Consider the following 25,377-nt stretch of genomic DNA (forward strand, 5'->3'; position numbering starts at 1 on the left):
AAGTGCAACTTCAAGATCCGGTGACCCCTTCAGGGTGGGGGTGGGGGAGTGTGTCCTTAACCTCTTTCCAGAGAACCCACGTGTGCGAGGAGCTCACGTGCTGGGCTGCATCTACCTTTGATTTGGTACATCTGCTGGAGAGCAGGGACCGGGGCTTAGACCTTCTGACTCCGTGGCTTCACCTGGCCCTCCCTCCTGCCCACACAGAGCTCAGCATCCGGCCAGGCACCGGCTGGGCTCCTGTGAGTATCTGTTGAATGAACGCTTTGGCAAAAGATGGTTTTGGAGCTCACCCTTTCTGATTAGGGGGAAATGTCTCTCTTCCCTTCTCGTCCATGTGACCAAGTGCATGCACTGCTCCGGGATGATTCACACGTTCATGAATCATCGGCTGAAGCAGTCATGGGGATGCGTCCTCGGGCCAAAGGGAGAGCTGCTTTAGCAGAGCGGACATAAGGCAAGCTTCAGGGTGCATTTCAGCCCTTTCACTGGTCAGTGGGTGGATTTGCTACCATCTCCACTGGCCTGAAAAACATCTGCTGTGCTGAGTCACTTGTGTATACCACAGACGTTTACTGAGCACCGACTGTGTGCTTGCCCCTGTACTGGGCACCAGGGCTTACAGGAACGGCAAAGCCAGGTCATTCCTGGCCCCTGTGTGGCTTAGAGTCTCCTGGGGTGGGGGAGAGGACCCAAATCAGCAATCCTGTGACTATTTCTTCACAATCATGATAAGCATTCCCAAGGAGGGGACCCAGATTTAAGGAGTGAACAGGCTTAACTGGGCCGAGGGCAGAAAAGGAACTTATGAGACCACAGTGGTGGCAGCAGGGCCACGGCCCCACGACTGTGGCAAGAGAGCCAGTGAGGCCACAGAAGTGGAGGCAGCTGTGGGACACGGGAGCCACATGACTAGCGGCTGGACACGGGTGCAGGGGCTGGACACGGACAGGTCTCCGAGGTCTGGGAACACTCCTGTTCCTTCTTCTGAGACCAATTAGATGCCATGGTGGGTGTGGGAGCTGGACTTGGCCACACAGGGTGTGCGTAGTTCCTTCTGGAGTTGCAGGGAAGATGGATGGAGGGGCTGAGAGCGGGCGCAGGGGGAGTTTGGAAGCAACACATGTTCTCTGAGGCAGCCAGGGCAGTGGGGTCCTTATTACGACGTTAGGCCTCATGAGTATGCAGAGCTGAAAGCCAAAAACCAAACAGTCAGTTAACCCTCAAGGGCACTGCATCAGCCAGCAGCCCAGGGCAGGTGCCCGGAGGCCCCATGGCCAACCGCCCTCTTGCCCGGCTGCAGGGGCCCACTAGAGAGGCTGGTCACACTCCCTGGAGCCTCAGCTCCCAGGGCAGGAGTTGGGAGTGAGCTCACCTGAGGAGCCCCTACCCTGGCAGGTTTCCACAGGACATGGGCAGCCCAACGGGCCAGAAACAAAGCGCAGCCTGGTGGGGTGTGAGCAGCGACCCCTTCAGGGAGCCTCCAGGTACAGCGCAGACAAGGGAGGACAAGACCCAGAAGAGAGAGTCCAGGGACCTTCCTGCAGGCTGGTGCAGGGGGAGAGGGGACTCAGGTGGTGGGCAGCGAGTCTGAGAAGAGCCAGCTCCGACAGAGACAGAGCTGAGTTTGATCCCACCCACTCCCTTAGTGCTCAGTGGTGTGACCTTATCCCAGTCACCTAACCCAGAATAATGCCCCTCCTCCAAGTGCTAACCTTGTTGAGAGAATCGGCCAAGGCGGCCTATGCAAAGGACCTTCCTAGAGCCATACCCCATGAAAGTCACCATGAAATGACAACGGCTGTACCTAGTAGGGCCTAGGAGGTAGGTACAAGCCCGCGTCATCCAGAAGAGTCTAGAAGCTGCTAGCTAATTCTGTCAGGGTTGAGGGAGATGACCTCAGAGGCGCAGCAACCCTATTCCAGGGGTGCAGTAAAGAGGACTCCCCCCTTGGGGAGGCGACTGAATTTGTGTGCTCACAGGCCAGGCAATATAGGCCTTTGACATTTGAGAACAAAAGAAAACAGAATTGACCTGAGTGAGGGCGTTTTAAAAGCAACTGTGTGGTATCAGGGAGCAGATGGCAGACCTGTCCAAGACTGTGAGCAGCAGAGCAGTCCAATAATACTCTTCTGGTTTTTGATCTATCATGAGCTCTATTTTGGGCAGGCGAATGGGCAGAAAGCTGAAGTGTGATCGCTGCCTGGCATTAGCTGGCAGAGCCCTGGAGGGAGCCCACCCCTCCTGGCACAGCACATCAGCCGTCACGGTGGGCTGGGGACACAGCCCCTAGCCACAGCCCTGCTGTGCCAGCCCCACCCCACCCACAGGCTGGGCTGGGGGACTTCTGGGGCCGCTGCGTCCTCCATACATTATTAGGGCAGTGCACCAGAACCTTTGCAGAGGGAGACTGCTGTGGGAACGATTGCAATGTTCTCTCTGAATTTCGTACAACTTCTGGAAGGATGAGATATTCAGGCAGCAAGACGGTGCTGAGGAGAGCTGGGATGGGGTGCAGTGGGAGGATTGTGTCAGGGGACAGAAGCACAGTGCTTTGAGGCCATTTCCTAATTCAGCCATCACACAGCCTTTGTGTGCCCACGCTGGGCAGGGCCCTGGAGGCACAGAGGCTAATGACATGACACATGTTCAGCAGGTTGTGTCTGGTGCTCATTCACCTCCTCTTAGAGGAAACAAATCTTTTAATATTCATAACTAGATAGATTACGGAAGAGAAAGAAACGTAGGGCTTGGGCCCACCATCTGTAAGAAAAGCTCCTGCAGTGGCCACGGAGGGAGCTGGTTAAACCATGTAAAGACCCCTGTCGTCTGCCTGGGGAGAGACAAATACCTCAAGCACCTCCCGGAGTTTTCTTCTCCTGCAGTCAGTCGGTTCAGGGAGGAGTGTGGATGCAGTCGGGAGCAGTCAAAATGTGTATGATCCCAGGAAGGCTCCGACTCTGAAACTCTAGGCTATGATGAAGAAAAATGAACTGTCAGCAGCCTGTATGCTAGGGTGTGGACAGGGGACCTCACACTATTTCTTTTTAAGTTTGAAACTCATAATACCATGTCCATTATTTTTGTCTGCAGCTCTATACACTTGTAAATTGTCATACTGTAATTCTACACTTATTTTTGTGGTGGTTTGATTAATATATACTTCCCTCACGATCCTTAATGCTCCGTGTCTTCTTCTAACATAGTCCTTCACACAGAAGCTACTCAATATATGTCTGTTGAGTTTAATGAATAAGTCAAAAAATAACCTCCAGTAGCATCGCCATTTCCTTGCAGTATGTATGTGCTGCCAGAAGGTGGCGATAAGTACTCACAGCGGAGGGTTTCAAGCTTTAGAGGTGATGGAAGCTTAGGAATTATATAATGCAATGAATTTGTTTGCTTCTTCAAATGTGGTTTTAAGACTATTTCCTCGACTAACACTTGATTAAAAGAAATATCAAGGGATAGCGGAAAAGGTTGAACAGATCCTCTGAAACAGTCAGCCAGCAACTTTAAGCAAATACCTTTGCTCTTTCAGGCTGTAGTTTCCTCGGCCACAAAATGGAATTTAGAACACCAGGTTTTGTTGTAAGCGTTAAATGAGATAATACTAATATATTTTATGTGTGTGTGTGTGTGTGTGTGTGTGTGTATAAAGTTTCCATCCCCAAAGTTCTTTTTATCGATTATATTAAAAGATTTGTAGACTATTACAGCCACCAAAAATTACTTCCATGTCAACATTTAATACAAGAGTTGATGCAAAATATATTGAATTAAAATAAAAAGAATTTTTTTCAACAACAGTATGAAAAAAATACTTGTACTTCTCAGGCCCTGTAGTTCTCTGAGAGAAGTGAACCTGAGTTCAAGACCCTGACTTCTTCCTAATGAGATTAAAGGGAGCATGGCTTCATTTCTCCATGATGATCCAACTAGTTTAATTATTTTTTTCAAAAGAAAGTGCATTCCCCTGATTAGAAAAAAAAGTCAAAGTACTTGGAATATGATAGGATGAATTTTCTAAAGGAAACAACCCCTCCAGCTATTTGAGGGCTCTTGAGCGCACTCGGCTCTGAAGTAAATATGTTGGCTATAAAAGTCTGTAAATAGACCTTCTGCAAGGCACATGTAACTTTTATAGCTCAAAATTTACAATCGATTTTTTTTTCTCAAGGATTTTTAGACCTAAATTAATTTTTAATGTACTGACCTAAGGTGCCCAGCTATTTTTAGATAAAACTGTCAAATATCCCTTAACCTGAAAGTAGGCTGTGAGAAATAAGATAGTTAAAGCGTTACACTGCCAGAAACCTACGCGAATGAAGAAAAATATCCAGTGGTCTAGTGTCATTGCACATAGAAATTTGGCAGGTAAATGGCACTCAGGGGACCTGGGAATCAGCCCAGGAGCTCGCCCTGCCCTGCTCTGCCCCCAGCTCCACGCAGGACCCTGACCACCAAGCAGATGGACACATCAGCAAATGGCATCTGCCCAGAAAGGGAGGAAGACCGCTCATGCACACGGCACAGGAGGGACAAACTGGCTTATTTAGAAAGTTTCAGGTTCAAAATTGCTCAGTTCAAAACACTCAGCACCTGGCAGCCTGTCCTCAGATGCCAAGCTCCTGAGTAGCTTTGGGGGTGGGTGGCGGTGGGAGTCTTGCTGAACTGGTCAAAGAGGAAGGAATCGCCTTCCCTCCCGCAGCTCTCCTGCCTGAAACCGACAGCTCATTTTTTGAACTTCAGGGATACTTCGTCCACTCCTCTGTCACAGTTCTTTCAGACAACGTAACCAATGTACATTCCTGTTGGGTTCCTCCATTTCCTGTGTGGTCCGGGAACACAGGGACCTTGCCATGTTGATCTCTGTATGCTCAGCACCGAGAGTGGGGCCTCACATAAAAAAAGCCTTAGCGAATTGTGATGAATAATGAAAAATGAAGGGCAGCAGAAATAGAAGATGTGTTTAGAGAATGATGGAATAAAAGGAGAAGCCAGGAAAAGATATGTTATTTGATGAAGAAAGAAGTGGTCCTGAAATTTTTATTTTCCAAGATAATAAAATGATTATTGTTGCTTTAAGGCACTAAATTTTGGGGTGATCTGTTACCTAGTAGTAAAACCAGGAACAGATCTTTGTGTCTAGAAGTGGGTGCTACTGAAACACAAGCCTAAGCTGGCCTCTCCTTCCCCTGGAAGGCTTGGCTCGTCTCTGGGCCTTATGTATCAAATCATTCTATGGAAATGTATGTTTTATTTCTGGAGGAAATTTTCTACCTTCCAATGAGCTTCTAGGTATAGGAGGAATGGGGAGCAGAGCTCAGCAGGACTCAGGACTCAGGGCAGGATACACAGTGAGAAAGGTGGATCAATGGCTCCTAAAGGGAGACAGCTCAGAGTGGGCACAGAGAGGCCATCTTTGTGAAGGCTGCTCAGCTTGGCACACTTGGCAAGTGGCAAAACTTACGAAGAAATAGGAGCACTAATGAACATCCTCAGTAATCTGCTGCAGACCATGCAGTTGTGGATTTCTTTATCCAGAAACATATACACACATTCCCTGCTCGAAAATATAATAGTACACAGTTCATTTTTGGTTTTGAGGCTTTGCAGTTTGTTTGCTTGTGTTTTTTTTTTTTTTTTCATGATGCATCTTTAAATGCTTGCTTTTTTTTTCCATGATGCATTTCTAAAAAAAAAATTATTCCAATAGATTTAGGGGGTACAAGTGTCTTTTGTTACATGGATGAATTAATTGTATCATGCTGAAGTCAAGGTTTTTGGTGTACCTGTCACCAGAATGGTGTACATTGCATCTGATAGGTACTTTTTATGCCTTACCCCCACTTCTTAGTTTCCAATGTCCATTACATCACTTTATTACCATAATCCCCATCATTTATCTCCCACCTATAAGTAAGAACATGTATTGTTTGTTTTTCTATTCCTGAGCATAGGATAATAGTCTCCAATTCCATCTAAGTTGCTGCAAAAGACATTATGTCATTCCTTTTTATGGCTGAGTAGTACTCCATGGTATATATATGTGTGTATACACCACAATTCTTTATCCCTTCATCAATTTATGGGCATGTTAGGTTTATCTATGTGGATGTTCCCTGGTCCCCGGTTCCCAGTGTCAAGCATGAGTAATGGTGCTGAGTTGAGCTGATGACCGAGTGATCACAAACCCAGAGCAACTTCATACAAATAGTTTATCACATAAAAGAAAGAATGAAAGTAAAGAAAGCTACACAAAGGGAAAATATGTTCCAGAGAGAGTGGGATGGGTCAGTCTCCAGCAGTGGAGAAAGAGGCTGGAGGTTGAGCACATGCTGTCTTTTATCAGCTCACTAGTTTGTCCCGCCTTTCCCCTGGCAGGATTAGTTGCCATTTCCTGCCTTTGGGGGTGATTGACAGGTTGGTGTTATATAAGAGATCACATGACAGGTTACATAGCACGGTAGGTTACATGATTTTCATATGATGGTTTCCCTTTCTGCGCATGTGTCTTTTCTAGAATTCTCCATAAAGCTCCACCCATGTTATGCTAATTAGATGTTAATGAGCTTTAAGTCAGTTAAAGATTACTAGGAACATTTTACTATGTATATTCCCACATGTTTCTTGGCCATTTGTCTATCTTGTTTTGAAAAAAAATCTGTTCATGTCTTTTGTCCACTTTTTGATGGGGTTCTTTGGGTTTTTTTCTTGCTGATTTGTTTGAGTTCTTTGTAGATTCTTTGTAGATTAGTCCTTTGTTGGATGTATGTTGGAAATATTTTCTCCCATTCTGTAGGTTGTCTAATTACTCTTATTTCCTTTGCTGTGAAGATACTGTTCAATTTAATTAAGTCCCATTTATTTATTTTTATTGTTGTTGTATTTGCTTTTGGGGTTGTAGTCATAAATTGTTCGCCTAGGCCAATGTCCAGAAGAGTTTCTCCTACATTTTCCTGTTTGCTGGTTGATGATCAGAACCACTTGCTGTCTGTAACTGGCCTAGGCTCGCGTCCACGGGGGACCGGGGCCACAGCCTGCTGATCCCCCACGGTCTTCCCTCCTCCTGCTCTCTGCTTCCTTCTCCTCCTGCCGTCCATTCTCTATCTCCCACGCAGCCCTGGTGACTGCTGGCTCTGTAAAGAAACCTCTTTATGTCTCTCAAAAATAAGCCCAGTCATGTTCTATTTTTAATGGGTTTTAAATGTCTGTTCTGCAAAAGAAAAGTCCCTGTAAGAAGAAATGAGAAACTGGAACCTTAGCCAGGGAGGGGACGACTGTGGGCTGGGGACACAGCTGGTGGCAGGAGAAACCAGGTCCAGGGACCCTCCCACTGGCCTCTAGGGTCGGTGGAGCTGGATTTTCACACCTAAAGCAGTGTGGACGTTCAGGTAGCACCACCCAGTGTGGGAGGGAAACCTGCTGTCCGCCTCGGTCCTTGTCCCTGGGGGAGTGACCAGAGACGCCGCCTAGGAGGAATGCTAGCATCAGTTGGTGCTTGTTGACTGATTCTAGAGCCCCCAGCTGAAAGCCACGAGTACCAGCCCCACCCACAGGACCCGATGAGGGGCTGTACGCGCGCACGGGTGGGAGACAGTCCCCCTCTGCCTGTGCCTGCCCCCGGCGCCGGGCCAGACCGCTCCGAGGGCGCACGGGGCTGTCAGTAGCAATCCGCCTCCGCGGCCCTGTCGCCTTTCCCCCCTTACGCCTGACTGTGCGTGTTGTGCTTCGCAGTTCTTCCCGTACGGAGACGCCTCCAAGTTCGCCCAGCACGCCTTCCGCACCTTCGACAAGAACGGGGACGGCACCATCGACTTCCGAGAGTTCATCTGCGCTCTGTCCATCACCTCCAGGGGCAGCTTCGAGCAGAAGCTGAACTGGGCCTTCAACATGTACGACCTGGACGGCGACGGCAAGATCACCCGGGTTGAGATGCTGGAGATCATCGAGGTGAGGCTGGGGCCCGTGGGGCCGGTGGGGCCGGTGGGGCCGGCGGGGCCGGCGGCGACTCCCTCCCTGCGCGCTGCGCCAGCCCGGACTTCTCCCGCCTGTCTCCACTGCAGGCGGTGCTGGGGGGCGGGGGTCCCAGAACCTCGCTGTCCTGCCCTTACTGTCAACTAGTCGTAGGCATTTTAAGCAGCCACTCACTCACTGCCAGGTCTTCTGCAAACTTTAGCCTTAACCGGCGCAAAGTCGTTACCGGCTCCGCTTCTCCAGCGCGTAGTTTAGCCCGGCTCTGCCAGATACGTTGCTCCTTCCGCCTCTTTCCAGCTTCCCCTGGTGGCATCAGGTGCTGCCAGTGCTCCCAGGGGGCGTCCTTCCAGGTTCCCAGCATCCCACAACAAACAGGCTTTTCCCCCATGTGTTTGCAAGTATCCGGGATTCCAGCTCCCCACGTGTGGCACTCCGGAAGTGGGTGTGGCCTTCTTGGTTTTCCTCTAATGCTCACTTGCATTCAGGCCTGTCTACCTTTTCCTGCTTTGCCCAGAACGCCCTCCCCTGGCCTCCCCGGGGCTTCCCCCCTCATTGCACCCCTCCCCGAATGTGCCCACCCCACCCCAGTGCAATCCAACCCTGACCATGAAGGGATTTTGTCACAGTGGTTCTCCCTGCCCCAGATCACGGTGCACAGTGGACTGTGTGACAGCGGGTAAGCTCTGTGAGGAGAACTCTGACTGCTCGCTGCCGCTGTGTCCCCAGAACCTAGACCCGGCCTGGAGCCTGGCAGGCACTCGGCAGTGGATGAATGGATCAATGGTCTTTTGTTGATTCAATGTCTTAGCCTGGATGCCCACCCCTGCACCAACCGCTGTGACCCAAGGAGAGGAATGTCCTATTTGCTGTAGGCCAGAACCAGGGGCTCCATCCCAGAGCTGGGGGGAAGCCCTGGCCAAACACTGGGGATGATTGCGAGAAACAGGAGCCAAAACCCGAGGGCCTCCCGCCACTCTGGCAGTGCTGCCCTGTGCCAGGGCACAGCCCGCCCCCTTGCACCGCTCCCAGGGCCAGTTCTCTGCCTGCCTCAGAGGCCTGGCTCTGTCCCTTCCCCTTCCCCTCTTCCCGCATCTTTAGTCTGTCCTCCTCCTTTGCCTCCTCCTTTATCTTCACTGCCCCCTCCCCTTCGAACACACTTGGCAAACTAACATCTCAGTTCTCTGTTTGTATTCACTACATTCAATTAAATATATTCTTCCAAACAGGTTATTGGAAGAGACGAGGCATGAGAATTCTAAAACTGTGGCTTCACTGTGTCATCTTTCTCCCTCTTTCATCTTCTGTCCATCTTCCACACTTCACTGGGCTCTGCCCAGCTTCTCTCTCGGACTTTCCTACAAAATAGGTTGTTTCATGTTTATTATCCTCTTTGACTTCTTGCCATTTTTCCCACTGGTGACTGATTCCTTCCTCCTCCAAACCCTCCTCTCTAATATTTGTCAATGCCCTTCAAAGACCCCCAAGAACACTCCTGCATTGCATAGATGAATTTATTACTCCTTGCGGTGAGGGAACCAGGGGGCAGTTCACTAGGAGGGTGTCAGAGAGGACTCATGAGATCCGGGCCTGGGAAGATGATCTGAGGAGGAAGCAGGTGTCCACTCTGGGTTGGGTGCTGTCAGAGAGTGGGACACTTCTATGATCAGGTATCTCAGTAAAGCTAGAAGGAGGCAGATAGACCTCGGCAAAGCTGTAATTGGTGAAGAAGCAGTAGTCACTTTTAATAGCAGGGAGCAATGCTTGGTGTTTTGTAGCCTGGACAATGTTTTGTCTGTGTTCAGACATAATGACAGAGTGGTCTTGTTTTTGTCTTGCTCCGTCATGGTCACAGGCATTCAGTGACAGTGCTTATGTTTGACATGAAACATCAAGTCTGGGCTGTGCAGGTCAGGCCAGCTCAAGGCAGCCGCCGGGCCCGGGGCTAGTGCAGGCCGCTCCCACTGTCCATGGCTGCCTTTTTTTCTCTTAGCTCCTCCACGTCTCTCCCCCGTCACTTCTAGCTCCTCCTTCCTCTTTAAACATGGGCATTCTCATGGGAGGCTTTTATGGACTGATCTCTTACCTGGTTATGGGTCACATTTTCCTGCTTCTTGGCATGTCTAGGAACCAATTTTTATTGGTTCCTAGACATTGTGTTATAGTATACATACTTTGTTGTCTTCATTTAGAGAGTGTTGAGCTTTGTTTTGACAGGTAAGTTACTTATGGATTAGTGTGATCTTTGCAAGGCATGTTTTTGAGCTTTGTTAGGGCAGAGGGAGAATAGGTTTTCTTGAGAGTTAGTGAGCTCTGCTAGCAACGTGGGACCATTACTGATGATCTCATGATCCAGTGAGGTCTCTCTACATTGGCTGATGGGAACCAGCCCTGTGGTGAGACCTACTCAGGTATTTAAATGACTAAAGGTATGTAAGATCTTCTAGGGAGTGAGTATAAACAGGAAAGAGTGTTCCAGAGGACTGGGCCTGGGGCATCCTAATATTTAGAAGTGAGGAACAGGAGGAGCAGTCAGTAAAGAAGATTGGAAAAGAATTTTTGATAAGGTCAAAGGAAAAAGATAGAATGTGAAGTCCTGGAGGGAAATGCAGACAATGTTTCAAGGGGGATGGAAGGAGCCACCTTGTCAAACAGAGAAGAGTTTCAGCAGAAAACCCTAACTGGAGCAGCCCAGGAGAAAGGGAGTGGAGGAAACTCTTGCAAGAGGCTTTGCTTTAAAAGGAAGAGAAATGGGCAATAGCCCTACTACTGAATGTCCCAGGTATTCAGTAAGCTCTCTGCATTCAGAGCTAGAATGTTCCACAGCCTGGGTGGATGCCACGAGTTGTTCAGCTTATCGTTCAGAGTCTTCTCTGTGGAGTTTTGTCCTCTGTGTGCAGCCTAGTTTTCAGGTGAACATTGGCGAGACCCCTAGGCAGATTTCTAGAGCTCTGTCTATGCATAGCTTCCTCCTTTCTGGTCCTCTGCCCCAACATTTCTGGCTAACTCAGCCTGCCCTCCACTCCTCAAGCCCCCCAACTTGTTGTCTCCTCCAGTCTGGTGAGACTCAGGCCCTACCTGGGGCTCTCCTTCCTCTGCATGGGCAGAAAGGCCTCCAGGCAGGAAGCTGAGCTCTTAGGGCTCATCTACTTTGTTCCCCTTCTCTTAGGAACTGCAGTCCTGCGCTGTCAGTTGTAAAGTCTGAAAAGAGCTGTTTATTTTCTTTTGCCCTGTTTTCTAGTTGACAGGGGAAGGCAGATCAGGAAAGGAAGTCTGTCATGACTGGGGACAGCTGTCAGGGGAGTGTCTTAATCCATTCAGGCCGCGATAACAAAATACTGTAGACTGGGGGGCTTATAAACAGCAGAGATTTATTTCTCACAGTTCTAGAGGCTGGGAAGCTGAAATCAAGGCAGTGCAGTTTCGGTATTGGTGAGGCTTGTTTTCTGGTTCATAGAGGCAGCTTCCTGCTGTGCCCTCACCTGGTGGAAGGGGTGAGGCAGCTCTTTGGGGCCTGGTCCATCAGGGCACTAATCTCATTTGTGAAGGCTCCACCCTCATGACCTATTCACCTCCCAAACACGCCCACATCCTAATGCCAGCACCCTGGCAGGGGGGCAGGATTTTCACAGAGGAATTTGGGAGGACACACACAGTGAGACCGCAGGAGGGAACTTGAAGATTACACCCTGGCTTCCTGGCTGGGGGACTTCGAGCAGCAAAGCTTCCATGTTTTTCTGTACAAATAAGGGTAATCAAATCTGCCCCTGAGCCTGTACAATGATGAAGCGAGACCTGTCACACTTCTCCTCTCACAGTAAATGCTCCATAAATGGTAGCTATTTCTCGAGACTGTCTTCAAGTGCTTGCTTGTTTTCTCTCCCTTGAAAATACCACCCCCCCTCAGTGCTCAGCCATTCCTGCCTGGTTTCCCCCTTTGCTCCCTCTTGCCCTGCTCGCCCTTTGTCATCTCTGTTATTTTGCCCGGTTCCAGCCCCCAGCACCTGCGCCGTCACATGTTTTCCTACCTTCTGGTTGCCTTTGTTCATGGCCAGCTACCTGTGCTCTGATAGTGCTGCTCTCTTGAAGGCATTGCCTGGCTTCCCTAGCTGCTCATTCACTCCGCCAAGAACCTTTCCAGAGCAGGCGCTACGTGCCCAGGCCACGGGCTTGCACATCTCTGTGGCTGATCTGAGATCAGTGTGTTTGCGTTTCTCCTGGGCTCCGGCCTCTCCTTCCGCCTGTGGCTCCACACTGGCACCCCTGACTGGGCGCTTTTGCTTGCACCGTTCCTTCCACTTGCAGCGTCCTTCAGGGGTCTGGGTTCATCCTCGCGCTCTCACCCTTCAAACCTTGCTTTGTCTGAAAAGCCTTCTTGGCCCGCTTCACCCTGGAGCTCTCCTTCCTCACTTAAGCTCCTAGAGCCTGGAGCCAGCCATTCTCCAGGTGCCAGCCTCCCTGCAAGGTGGCGGAGGGACAGACGTGAAAAGACACGAGTGCCTGCTTTTGAGGAGCCCGCTGACCCGAGGGCCAGTGCCCGGATGAGTGGATAGGCAATGGCAATAGAGTGAGGCGGGTGCTGCCAACAGGGCAGGGGGCCATGGGAAGAAAGCACCACCAAAGCCACAGAACTCCCCTGAGGGACAGTCTGTCTAACTTGAAGTGCTGGGCACAGGCCTAATGGGTCCACACATTCTGCTTGTATGAGAGAATACTGGAGACTTAATTATATCTTACTAGGAAAGCACGTGCAATAACTTATCCTGTCTGCACGCAAGGCCATACTAAACACTTTGATACACCCTGGGAGTGCCTAGAGGAATTCCATATTTTCACCAGGGGCATGGTCACACTGAGTTCCAAGTCTGGCATGCCCTTGGCCTTTCTTGATTTACCTGTAAGAAGAATCTGCATCTAGAACATCCTTTCTTGGTTGTCATGTTCATGGTTCAAATCGCAGGACTGCTTCAGGGATACAGTTAATGAGACCCTGCCTTTTTCATTGCTTCCTGAGGTCCAAGATGGACCTCTTGTGTTTACATTTTTTATTACCCTGGCTTTATTAATAGCACACTTGTCTTGCTGTCTTTATATCCATTGCCTCATAGAAGGCCTTTGATTTCACCTTTTAAAGGCCACAGTGAGAGCAGCAGCTTCCATATATATAGACGGGCCATTCATTTCTTTTCAAATGTCAGGCACCGTGCACAGTCTCTGCTTTTTCCCTGTGACCCACTCAGGCTGTGAGACTGATCAGGACCCTGTCTACCAATTGTCCACAAGCTGAAATTTCAGTAGTCTTCCTCTTTTAAAGACAAATTTCTTAGATTTTTTTCCATGATAAGTCAATACAATCTAGCTACAAAAGTGAACACACACAAACTATTTTCTCCCAATGGGCATTTTAGCTTTTTATATAGGGCACTTGCTAGTGGTTTGCTCTCTCTAATTGGCATTTTAAAAAACAACTTTATGAGTTATAAATTACAGACCATAAAATCACTCATGTTAAGTCTACAACTTAATGATTTTTAGTAAATGTACAGAGATAATGCAACCACACCATAATCCAGTTTTAAAATATTTTTATTTCCCTACTCAGATCCCTCATGCCCAGAGGCCCATTCACACTCCCAGACTCAGACAAGCATCACTCTACTTCATGCCCGTGAATTTGGCTGCCTTTCTACATATTTGACATAAATGGAATCGTATAATAATATATGGCCTCTTGTGTGTGGCTTCCTTTTTTTATTTTGAGATTTATACATATTGTAGCATATATTAGTATCTCATTCATTTTTATTGCTAAAATAGTATTCTATTATGTAGATATATTTTATTTATCTGTTCACTAGTTGATGAGCATGTTGTTTCCACTTTGGAGCTATTAATAATGCTGCTATGAATGTTCACATGCAAGTCTTTGCATAGAAGGGCACTTATTTTTTTAGGTACTTTTGTAAGAAAAAAAAATTATTGTATAAATAGGAAATTCCCATAATGAGAATTAATTGTATACAGTTAATTGGCGGGGATTGGAATTTTCTCACTCTATTCTTTAACTTATAAACAGAGTTCCTGACCCACAACTCTTTCTAAACTAACTTCTTTCAGAGCTCAATTGCAATGGTATACTTGGCTTGGTAGCCCCAACAGTTTCTAAGTTTCTTATCAGCTGGGAGCACACTTTATGTTTTTCTAGATTTTCAGGGCTAGTGGTTGTTGACTGCCATCTGCACCTCAAACACAGAATGTTTAAAATTGAACTCGTCAGTTTCTTCCCCGAACCTGTTCCTACTACATCATTCTTTGTCTCACCAGTGAGCCACCCTTTCTACCCACTTCCTCCAGCCAGAAACCTGGGAGTCATCGAAAAGTCTTCTGCATCCAATTGGTCACCAGATTCATCCATATTTGATTATATCACTCTCTTACCGAATAGCATTTAAGGAGTCATTTGAAATACAATTAAATTCTTTATCCTATCCTAGGAAAACTCTGTGATCTGCTTCTCTCTCCTCTCTCCAGATTTCGTCAGACTCCCACTTAGCCCTCCCTCCTAGCGCCCCTTGCCCTGCATCCAATGCTCCAGCAAGCTAGATTTTTTTCATTCAATCAATATTTATTGAGCATCTACTATGTGCCAGGCACTGTACCAAGCCCTAGCCCTGGACTTACAGGAGTGAGCACCTCACGTGCTTCCTAGCTTCCTAGACATACCGTCTGGTGGGGAAGACGAGCATGTTACTGTAATAAAGCGCGAGATGTATTCTGATGGGGGAGGTGGTGCGTGCTGCCACAGAAACTCGCAGCACAAGGAGTGAACCTCCTCTGGGGAAAGGGAAGCTGAGGTTTGGAGGATGAGTAGGATCCAGTCAGGTGAAGGGGAGGCAAAAAGAGCTCTCTGTCTTCCTGGGTTTCTGGTAAAACCGTCTGCAATATTCATTTCCCCCAGGCTATCTACAAAATGGTGGGCACTGTGATCATGATGAAGATGAATGAGGATGGCCTCACGCCCGAGCAGCGGGTAGACAAGATTTTCAGCAAGATGGATAAGAACAAAGACGACCAGATTACGCTGGATGAATTCAAAGAAGCTGCAAAGAGCGACCCTTCCATTGTATTACTTCTGCAGTGCGACATTCAGAAATGAGCTGGTGTCTACAGTATGGACTGCACAAAAGTCTCAATGTTCCATTCAGTCTGCAGCTATTCACACACACACACACACACACATACACACGCACGCACGCACACACACACAGATATTGCTTGGACTACCTATAAATGGACTTGCTTCTTGTGTTTGAAACACTTGTGTGCATGAGAATGTCATTTGCTAATGAATTTTAAAAGCATATATTATAAAACAAAACAACCTGCCACAATGTGATATGTGTAATATCATTTCATGAAAACCCTCCTCCAAAGCCTGGGCAGAAATGTGCTACAAAGAGTTATATGATTTCTTGTACATGTTTTGCTAATGCTCGTGTCTCCTTGATTACATAATGTTAGTAGCACTGAGACCCCCATGGTAATGTGACGATTATAAGCTGTGTCACCACCCTCCTGTAAAATAGTACTGGACAGACACATGCAGGGGCCCTTGGCTCCCGTGTCTGGCCCACACACAAGAGCTTGTATTATCAGTGAATATAAATGTACTACATTTGCATGCCTTTTGGGTTTGCCTTAATTCTTACCTCATTTGCATCCTATCAATCTGGAAAGAGCTGTTTTGGATGAATGCAGTATAAAACTTAAAACCCTGTTAAATGATTCATTAATTAAATATATCTATCTATATATACATATACACAAAGATATTATTTATTGAAAGTAAAAAAAAAAGATGGAAGTGTATCTGTTTCTGCTTGAATTTTCAAAGGCTTCCAAAGTGGTGGCAATAAATGTCCCAAATAAATTTATAACATTTGATTTTCCCCCTAATTCTTATTTTATAATTTTAAAATCGAAGCAGATGTTTATAACAATCAAAGGTCAACTGTCAACAACTTTCTAAATCTACTCTTAAACACACAACTTTGGAATTTGAAGAAGTAATGACAACAAAAGGGAAAAAAAAGCAACTTTCCAACTTTTCATCCAGGCCCCCAAAAGAGGGACAATTAATATGGCATGTAAAGTTTAAATAATACAGAAGATTTGTTCATTCTGAGAAAATGTTCCTTATATGACAATAAATTTTATCTCAGTGTGATTTGGTTGCAAACAACATATGTTCTATACAACTATAGGCTGAGAGGTGTCCTCCAATGTAAGCCAGTAGGAAAGAGAACTTCTGTCTTCTCAAGTGTATACAAAAATAACAAAAGTTGTTATTTTTAATGATAGAACAAAACCCTGACCCTTTTAATCTTAAAGAAGGAAGGCAGAAGAGATTTCATCAAGAACTCTAAAAGCAGGTCTCTATTTTCAGAACATGCCTAGAGAAGTTTTCTTTATACAGTGCTGCCCAATAGTACTGGAAACATCTGCATCTGCACAGTACACTAGCTACATGCAGCCATTTCAATATGGCTAGCATGACTAAGGAACTGAATTTTAAATTTTATTTGAATTAATTTAAATTTAACTTGCCATGTATAGCTTTATCCTGTCCTAGGAGGGGCTACATAACAGACAGTGCAGGGCTACAGTATTCATCCAAGCACTTTTTATTGAGTGCCTTTTTTTTTTTTTTTTACTAAATATTGTTCTTTGTTTGTCTTAGGATCATTAAATGACACCAGAGACTAGGGCCTAATGGTTTCATCTGTCCATTTAACAAGAAACTATGACGAAGCAAACCTCACTACAAACACTTAGGACACTAGTGCTACCTGAAACACAGATGGAAATAAAGTTCTGCCCCCTGAGAGGACAGTCCTAAGTGCTAAAAGAATGTCCTGATGCCCTTAGCCCGTGCATGGTGAGCCCAGAGGGCGGGCAGAGAGAGATCCGGGAGGTTCTGTACCTCCCAATACTTCCCCCCCACCAAGTGAGGAGCGGGGAGTTTGCATCCCTACTGTCCCCGCTTGGGCTCTTCAAGGTTAAGAAATTGAAAACTCTTAGGCCACATGTGTTTTAATTAAAACAAAGAGTGTAGTTGTATTGTGAGCTTCCTCTTAAAAGGAGCAATTATGTGCTGTGAGTTTATTTTTCTAACTTTCTGTTTGACAATTCATTTTCTTCTGTTAGGTAGGTAATTAGTAAGGCCACCTTTCAGTTCTTTAGTTCGTCCCTCTCCTCTTACATTTTGTCATAGGCAGCAAGCGGCAGCCAGGGAGTACTTTTTGTATGTTATCCAGACATTTCCTTATCTAGATCACCTAGTTTTTTTGGATACATTTCCCTGTTTTCCATGTTACCATGACATCGATGTTGCCAAACTTTCCACCACTGCATAACAAGGGTCCCCTTTTTTTCCACTCCCAATTACATTTTTCTCTCCTTTAGCCCTCACTGAAAGTATTCTTGAGACTCTAGGCTTCTGCTAACATTTTCTGAAAGGCCCTTTACACTCATGAACAGTCTCCTCAAGGCCTTTCTAGCCAGTGCCACATTTTGGATTTATTTTTATTTTGGTACTTCTGCTTCCAGATACTAGTTACTATCGTCATATAACAATCATGGCCAAGTTTAGAGGCTTAGAATAATTATTCTCTCTCATGGTTTGGGGGCCACAAATTTGGAAACATCTCATTTGGGCAGTCCGGCTTGGGGTCTCTCATGCAGTTACAGTGACACGGTGGGTCACGGGGGTGGGGGCAGTGGTGCAGCTGAAGGCTGGCCAGACATCTCTCTCTGCTCATGTGGTCTCAGACCTTCTACACGTGCTTTCTCCACGTGGGATAGTTTAGGCTTCCTCATTTATGTAGCAGCCTCAGAGAAGTCAGATTGCTTCCATGCTGGCACAGAGCTCCAGTATGAGTATTTTAGAGATCAAGGCAGGACTTTCAAGTCTTTTCATTGCCTTTTCTGACCTAGCTTTGGAAGTCACAAAGTATCATCCCTATTGCATTCTATTGGTTATAAGTGAATTACAAATCCGCCTAGATTAAGAAGAGAATTAAACTCTACAAGGCAAGGTTCTGGAATAACATGAGAAGGATCTATTGTTATGGCCATCTTTGGAAAATAAAATATGTTACAGGTAATGAGAATGAAGATAAAGGGAAATAAGTAAGTATTGCATGGACCAACGCTGAAGATGAGCCATGAACTGAGGTGTGTCCAACTGAACACTCTGCAATTGAGTTCCATTTTAACACACATTATCCCAGCAACCTGGGTGCTCCCTGACACCAACACCCAGCCAGCCACAGTGGTTTCCTCACAAAGGACCAACTATAGGCTTCCTGTAATCATTCAAGTGGGCCTGGGTTCTACTGCTTCTAGCTGACCCTCAGCTGCCATTTTAATTATCACGTTAATTAGCTGTTTAACCTCTGCTGTTATTCGTAGTACCCAGACCTGCAAGTCTCCAAATCACTCACCCTCTTTCTACATTTGCTCCACCCTAATCTATTCATGCAACAGGCAGAGGGTTTCTTTTAATGCTTACCAGACATCTAAAAACCTGCTTACAATGGTTTTAGGGCCTCAAATGATCTTGCTCTGCCTATCTCTGAACCTTACCCTCTATCAGTCCTCTTTGCTCACTAAGCTCTATAGACACTAGCCTTAGGATTCCTAGACATGAAGCTCATTCTCACCTCAGGGCCTGTGCACCCGGGTCCTCTGCCTGGAACTGCTGCCCTGCGTATCTTCTTTCTCATCGCCCCTATCACTTGTTTCAGGCACCAGCTCAATTATTACCTTCTGCAGTCTTCTCTCAACACTGCATTCAATATACCACTCCCCTCCATCCTCCTCAAATCCTTACCCTGTTTTATTCTTCTTCATAGGAATTGCTGTCAGCTTATATGCAGTATTGTTTACATCTTAGATTTTAAACACCATGAAGGCAGATTACTCTCTATAACAGTGTTATAACACTATAACACTATAACAGTGTTATAACTCTATAACACTGTTATAGAGAGTAATCTGCTCTATAACAGTGTTACTCTCTATAACAGGGCTTAACATAGGGCTTAAAACAGTTGCTAGCACATGGCAGGAACTTAAATCATTTTTTAATGAACTCATCTCTACATTCTTAAACTGGAGAAAAATCAGGTGGCAAAAGCCCTCTTAAGCTTGCTATGATTAGTGAGTATACTCAGGCCACTTCTATTTCTATGTATTCTATCCAGATGCCATTGCCGAAATTAAATATGCTAAGTATCAATATTAATATTTTAAAAATTCATTTATTGACTCAAAGAAACAGCTTATTTATATCTGTATTATTAGTTTACACCAATCCTTAAAGAACCTACTGCTATTAAGTGTAAGGCTGGTGGCGGGCCCCTTCCTCTCTCTAGATCAAAAAAGAAAAGGCTCACGAGACCAGACCCACCAAGGACAAAACTGCCAGGCCCCGCTGAGAGGAACCACACCCAGATGTCCACCCAGATAAGAACGTTTCTGCTCCCGGATTCCACAAATATCTCCAGCCCCTCCTATTTCTCAATGACCACCCAAGGTCACAATGGAAAATCCCCAGCTCTTCCCCCCAAGTCCCTAGCCAGGCCCAAAGGGTATAAAAGGCCTCAGCCCCTTCAAACAGTGGCGACTTCTGCCCCCACCCCTTGGGGCCCCAGAACCTCATCCAGGAGTGTATAGTAAAGCCATGTAGTTTGGCCCCACTCTTTCTCTGTCTTTTCTTTTCGCTGCCGCCGAAAAACCTTACATTAAGTATTTTGATATATCTTCAAGTCCGTAGGCATTTAATTCAAGTCACAAAACATGGGTAATTGTCTAAACTTTTAGGACTAAATTTCAAGCCAATTCTCCTAAAAATCTGAATTGGTCAAAGTAGAAGGCATATATGTAGATGCATAACCAAATCATAAATCTAACCAGAAACTTATTGCCTCAGGATACCATAAACACTTTTTCTTCCCACATCTAATTTGTATACTCAGGAGAACTTTTAATCAGACATTCTGGATCACTTTTTTCATTATAGTCGGTTACATTTCCAATCTAATTCATGAGTCCTAGCCAACAGCTTCTTACACAGAATGTAATCATTTTAATATGTCAAAAAAAAAAAAAAAGAACTGGGAAATGAGAGAAATGAAAACTCGAAAATCATTAAGAAGTCGATGACTGAATCTTTGTGCCGATTTATCAATTTGAGTAACTGTATTACTTATACTTTGGTTTACCAAAACTCATCACACTTGTCATTTTAAAAAAGATTTTAATCATTTCTATCCCTAATATTTGAGAAGGTAGGATTTAAGATCCAAGTAAACCTTTCTTCTTGTTTCCTGAGACTTCATTCAGTCATAGATGCAATGATGATAAACTAGGTGTTGAAGAGTTGCCTGAATGATGTATTTAAGTCACTATTCATAAAGAGGATCAATTTAGTTAATACTACCTTCTCCAATCCACAAAACCATGATCTTAATACACAGAAATTTTGTTTTATTTTTAGAATTTACATATCTTAAAAGAACAATTTCTTCTTATTCTTGTTATTCTAATATTACTACTACTTAGAACATTAAATGAAGACATTTTCACTTATGATAGTTGAAACCAAAACTTTGTGAAGCTAAAGCAATGAATACTCTTCAATTTAACAAGATTCTCAGATACCTGAGAATTATATTTTCCATTCTGTATTAAGAAGCACAACATTCAAAACTATCACAAAAATTCAGACACTTTAGTTCCTTAGCTAATAAAAATTGATGCATTTGGTATTTTCTATTTCATTTTAATTTGAAAAAGCACATGTATGTTAAAATAGTTTTAATACAAATGAGTTATAAATGTAAATTTAAAAAATCAGACTTTGTATGGTCAGTTGGAGATGTTTAAAACATTCAGCACACACTTTCCTCTTTCTATAAATTCTTAGATAAGAAAGCACAGGTTTTTGGACTTTTCATTTGGCAACTGATCTCAATTTCAGACTAAATTAGACTCCTTCCCCCACCAAAAACAAAAATAAAACTCACTTTTTCGCAATAACTATAGAAGTGGTTCCTGTTCTTAAAATACTGCCTTTTTTCTTAAATACTTCCTTTTTAATTTCATAAATATTTACTTTAATATTTATTGCTAGTAATATAAGGAATGCCTCTTGTTGATATCCAATGTGTTTTTAAAAACTTTAGCAAGAATTCTAGTATCAAACATAGAGAATACAGGCAGCAATTTTATTCATGTACCCTAAAGAAAAGTTCTTACATGCCACTTTTTACAATATTCTACATTTGATCTTTCTAAGAAGCACAATTTTTAACATCTCTAAAATCAGGGTGTGCCCTATAATTGATGTCAACTCACTATCACCAGCTTGGGTTTGGACTCCTGTGGCCACTAGCTATTAATACTCTCCTGTTCTATGAGGAGCCATGCTCCACCCCCAGTTTTCCCAGCCCTTCTCTCAGCCTGGTCTGCACAGTCTCTGTGTAGCCCATGTTCTCTTCTCAGCTGAGCCCAAACCTGGCGCCCTGGACTGCAAACTGAGGGCTTTTAAACCAGACAAGCATGCTGGAAAAGATGCATCATGATCCAGTTCTGATAATGGTTACAAGGTACGAGCTGGGTGGAGGACAGTTAAGGGATTGAGAAAAAAGTATGTGTCAGACTTGGCATTGCTGCAGTGCTCTGCGGAAGTAACTTATAAATAGCATCTTAAATTTGATGAAATACAATAATTAAAAGTTACAGCCCAAATCTATATTTGTATTTTTGTGGTTAAAAATTACCTATAGGCAAGAATTGTATCTAAAGTACTCATAGTCCTGTGCAGGTCCCTCATAATTAATAAGCAAAAAATTCACCATAACCCGGCCCCTGTCCATAGACCTCCCTTGTACACCACCCTCTGCAATGAGAAATCCCTCCATTTGTCTATATTTGATAATTTAACTATAGAATGTAATATTCCGGAAAAGCAAAACTAAATATAATCAGGTGCTCCAACTTTTATTTTCTTACAAAATACTATAGAAATGAACCCAAACCAAACAGATATGTACATGTATATATGTACAAAATTTTACTTCTGAAAAAGAATCTATAAAAGTAGATGGTTAAAAGAAAAAACAAAAAAAATTTTAAAAGATTTAAAACCAGTACTATGAAATTGATTTTCTTAAAGCAAAGTAATAGTAATTTAATTGCTGGTTGTAGTTAGTTTTCTAGGCTTATTTACACATTTGATTGTGGTTAGATATATAAAGGAGTTTCTTTAATTTCAGAGTATCTTCAGTCTCATTTTATTATATCAAATGTCTAAAATTTTTTTCCCTTCACAAATATTTCAATGTGAGGACAAGGCATGTTAAATTGCAAATCAACTTCGGTCATCTTCTTCCTCTTGAGTCACAGGTCTGAAAGGCAACGTAGTTTGTCCTCTTTCAGGATCAGACATTCGAAGAATTCTTATCAGTTTGCTTGAAGGAAGTGAGCTAGAGAAAACAAAGTTAATTACTCAAATTTCCAGGAATGTTTTTACACATTAAAAAAATTCTAACACTACTTCATGAAAATATAAATCTAAATGGCTGTTACTTACTAATAGTGGGATATGTCTAATATGTAGAGTTCCAGGAGAATTATTATTTGCAATAAGAAAATAGTTTGTTTTCATTTTTAAAAATTAACTTCCTGCTAGATAGATCCCATTGGGTATTCAAGTTTGAAGGCAAATAAAACAAAGATTTATATAACAACTATTTTTAACTCTAGTTTTTATCTAACAAGGAAGGAGTTACTCGGATATTCCCAATGGCAAATTTAAATGCTCATATGATCGATCACGTGATCACTTTAGAGACAGAATATTAAAACTCTAAATAACATAGTGCCTGACACATTATAGGTACTCAATGAATGCTGACTGACAGGAGAGTAGAGCTTTGTTTATAAAGACTGGTATTTGCAAGTCTTCAAGAAAAGAGCCACAATGAGGGAAACCATGAATCCTTACTTCAGTCTGAACAGGATTACTAAATTAATTACTTTATATTAGTTGGTCATAATAACTGCAAAGAAGCAGATTTGAAATTGAAATAGTAACAAGTTGGCTGGGCATGATGACTCACACCTGTAATCCTAGCACCCTGGGGGTTGAGGTGGGAGGATCCCTTGACCTCAGGAGTTTGGGATCAGCCTGAGCAAGATCCCATCTCTACCGAAAATAGAAAACATTACACAGGTGTGATGGCTTGTGCCTAGTCCTAGGTACTCAAGAGGTTGAGGTGAGAGGATCACCTGAGCTCAGGAATTTGAGGTTACGGTGAGCTATGATGATGCCACTGCACTCTGCCCAGGGCAACAGAGTGAGATTCTTATCTCAAAAAAAGGAAAAGAAATAGTAACAAGTCAATAATCATATTCCAATCAACTTGCTTCAGTTACGCAAGGGAAATAATACAAGTAAAATTGTGAAGATCTTGAAAAGGAAAAATCATCATAAATCTCCTGAATTAATATAAGGAGTTCATTTTTCTTTTCATTGGTCATTTATGCATCTATATTTTAAAAATTTAAATTATGAAAGATTTCTTTCCTATTTTTATATACTTGAGATATATATATCAATCACAGAAAGTTTTAAAAAGTTACCTCATGCTTTGAGGGGTAAGCAAGATAAATTGTCTAAAACGCTGGGAATCTGCCATTTTAAGTATCATGTCCATGGCAATTCTTCTATTAACCATATCCTGAAGAAAAAAGGCAAAAGTTAAGATTGCTGTTGTGTAAATCAATTTCTGTGAAAGCAGTATTCTGCTGGCTGATACAAACCCCTGGATCTTCATCAGGGATTACCCATTACCTTATCTGTGACAGCCAAAGAGTTTACATAGGAAAAGGTAATATCAGAAACTATTATGGGATAATAACTAAATGAATATATCTTCCAGGTAATTTCTATAATCAAAGCATTTATATGCATGGCCCCCTCCCTCAAATACATGTACCAATTAAAATAATTAGAAAATAGTCAAATGACAAACAAATGTTACAGACTAAATCTAATCTATATAGTAATGGTTAATTCCTCAGGGTAATGGCAACAAAAGTATCTAATCTCAAATTCATTAAGTCTCTCATATTTTTCCTCAGTGATTCAGGTATTTTAAAAAGGCTGCCCCTCCCCATTGCCTCTGTAATTTGCACAGTGTAAACCAATTTGAATTTACAGATGAATTTCTCAAATGAATCTTTAAGTTATACAGCACATCAGAGTACAGAAAAAGAAAAATGCTTAGTTATGATAGGTTTGGAAATTAATCAGACCTATGCTTATATTTTCTGAGTTAAATAACAGTAACAGAAAAAAGTCAAAGTATTCCTCAACCCTCTTGAAAATTCCTAAATGTTAAAATCATAAACAAATGAACATAAACATTTTTCAAGGTCTTATTTGAAACAATACGTGGTAATAAAGCATGGTGGCTTAGGACAAGGGCTTCAGAGTCAAGAGGGGACCCTAATCCTTGCTACATTGATCAATGGCTCTGACTATAAAAATTCCATCAGGCATATCTGCCCTGGGAGGCCTATCATTTAATAAGAAAGTTGCCAATGCACCAAAAATTATTTATTTGTTTCCCTTGATTAGCTGTTAGAACTTGGGTACATTCTTCTGAATAATTCACAGGGGCAAAATGCCACTCTCATTAAGAAACTCTAAGATTCTGAAAGAGAGAAAAACCTGTTTAGAATTAAATTGGACATACAAGATAGGCAGTAAGACTGCACAATAGCATTTTGGACAAAAACGCTGCATGTTGAAAGAATAATTACCTTCTATGATTTGTGAATTAGCTTTGAAGATGAGTCTCCGAGGAATTTCTAAACCATCTTCAGCAATGGTATCATAGAAAAAAGTCTGGGTTTCTAGACAAGAGGCTACTGCCACAGGCATGAGGTGAGGAGAAGGAGGTGGGAGCAATAGAATCTCAGGGAGGAAGGAGAAGAGGGCAGAGACTAAAGAGAGGTCTTAAAAGAAGAGCAGAGATCAGACTTAAAGAAGGAAGAATCACAGATAAATCACATGTTTTGAAGTTAGGTGACTGGGTTGGTAACGACAGTTTGTCATTAATCAAGGTAGGGAATTCAGGAAAAGGAAGAGGCTGTGAGAGGAAGACATCTTCACTCTCACCCCTGCTGAGTTTGAGATCCTGGTTGTTTACCAGGTGAGGGTGATGTCTACTAGGGAGCAGGTCACATGGGTCTTGAGTACCAGAGAGGTGTGAGGATGAGGTGCTTCGAGTGAGCAGGTATCCATCCATATGCAGTTAGTAGTTC

General features: G+C 43.8%; 2 protein-coding genes across 3 annotated transcripts in view; one reads left to right on the forward strand and one right to left on the reverse strand.

The window, feature by feature from the left end:
- VSNL1 (visinin like 1) overlaps positions 1 to 15,921 on the forward strand; it is a 104,776-nt gene extending 88,855 nt beyond the window's left edge. Inside the window, exons 3-4 of the mRNA XM_020288656.2 lie at positions 7,741 to 7,956; positions 14,936 to 15,921. Coding sequence (XP_020144245.1) covers positions 7,741 to 7,956; positions 14,936 to 15,133 — 414 coding nt within the window. The 3' untranslated portion in view covers positions 15,134 to 15,921. The remainder of the gene's footprint in view (positions 1 to 7,740; positions 7,957 to 14,935) is intronic.
- A 6,107-nt stretch (positions 15,922 to 22,028) lies between these two features.
- Positions 22,029 to 25,377, reverse strand: part of SMC6 (structural maintenance of chromosomes 6) — a 79,925-nt gene continuing 76,576 nt past the window's right edge. For both annotated transcript variants that reach the window (XM_012755433.3, XM_012755436.3), the window contains exons 26-27: positions 23,689 to 23,786; positions 22,029 to 22,529 (exon numbers count right to left, since the gene is read on the reverse strand). In XM_012755433.3, coding sequence (XP_012610887.1) covers positions 22,415 to 22,529; positions 23,689 to 23,786 — 213 coding nt within the window. In that variant the 3' untranslated portion in view covers positions 22,029 to 22,414. The remainder of the gene's footprint in view (positions 22,530 to 23,688; positions 23,787 to 25,377) is intronic.

Source organism: Microcebus murinus, chromosome 3 (genome assembly GCF_040939455.1).
Source record: "Microcebus murinus isolate Inina chromosome 3, M.murinus_Inina_mat1.0, whole genome shotgun sequence".
Classification (NCBI taxonomy): domain Eukaryota; kingdom Metazoa; phylum Chordata; class Mammalia; order Primates; family Cheirogaleidae; genus Microcebus; species Microcebus murinus.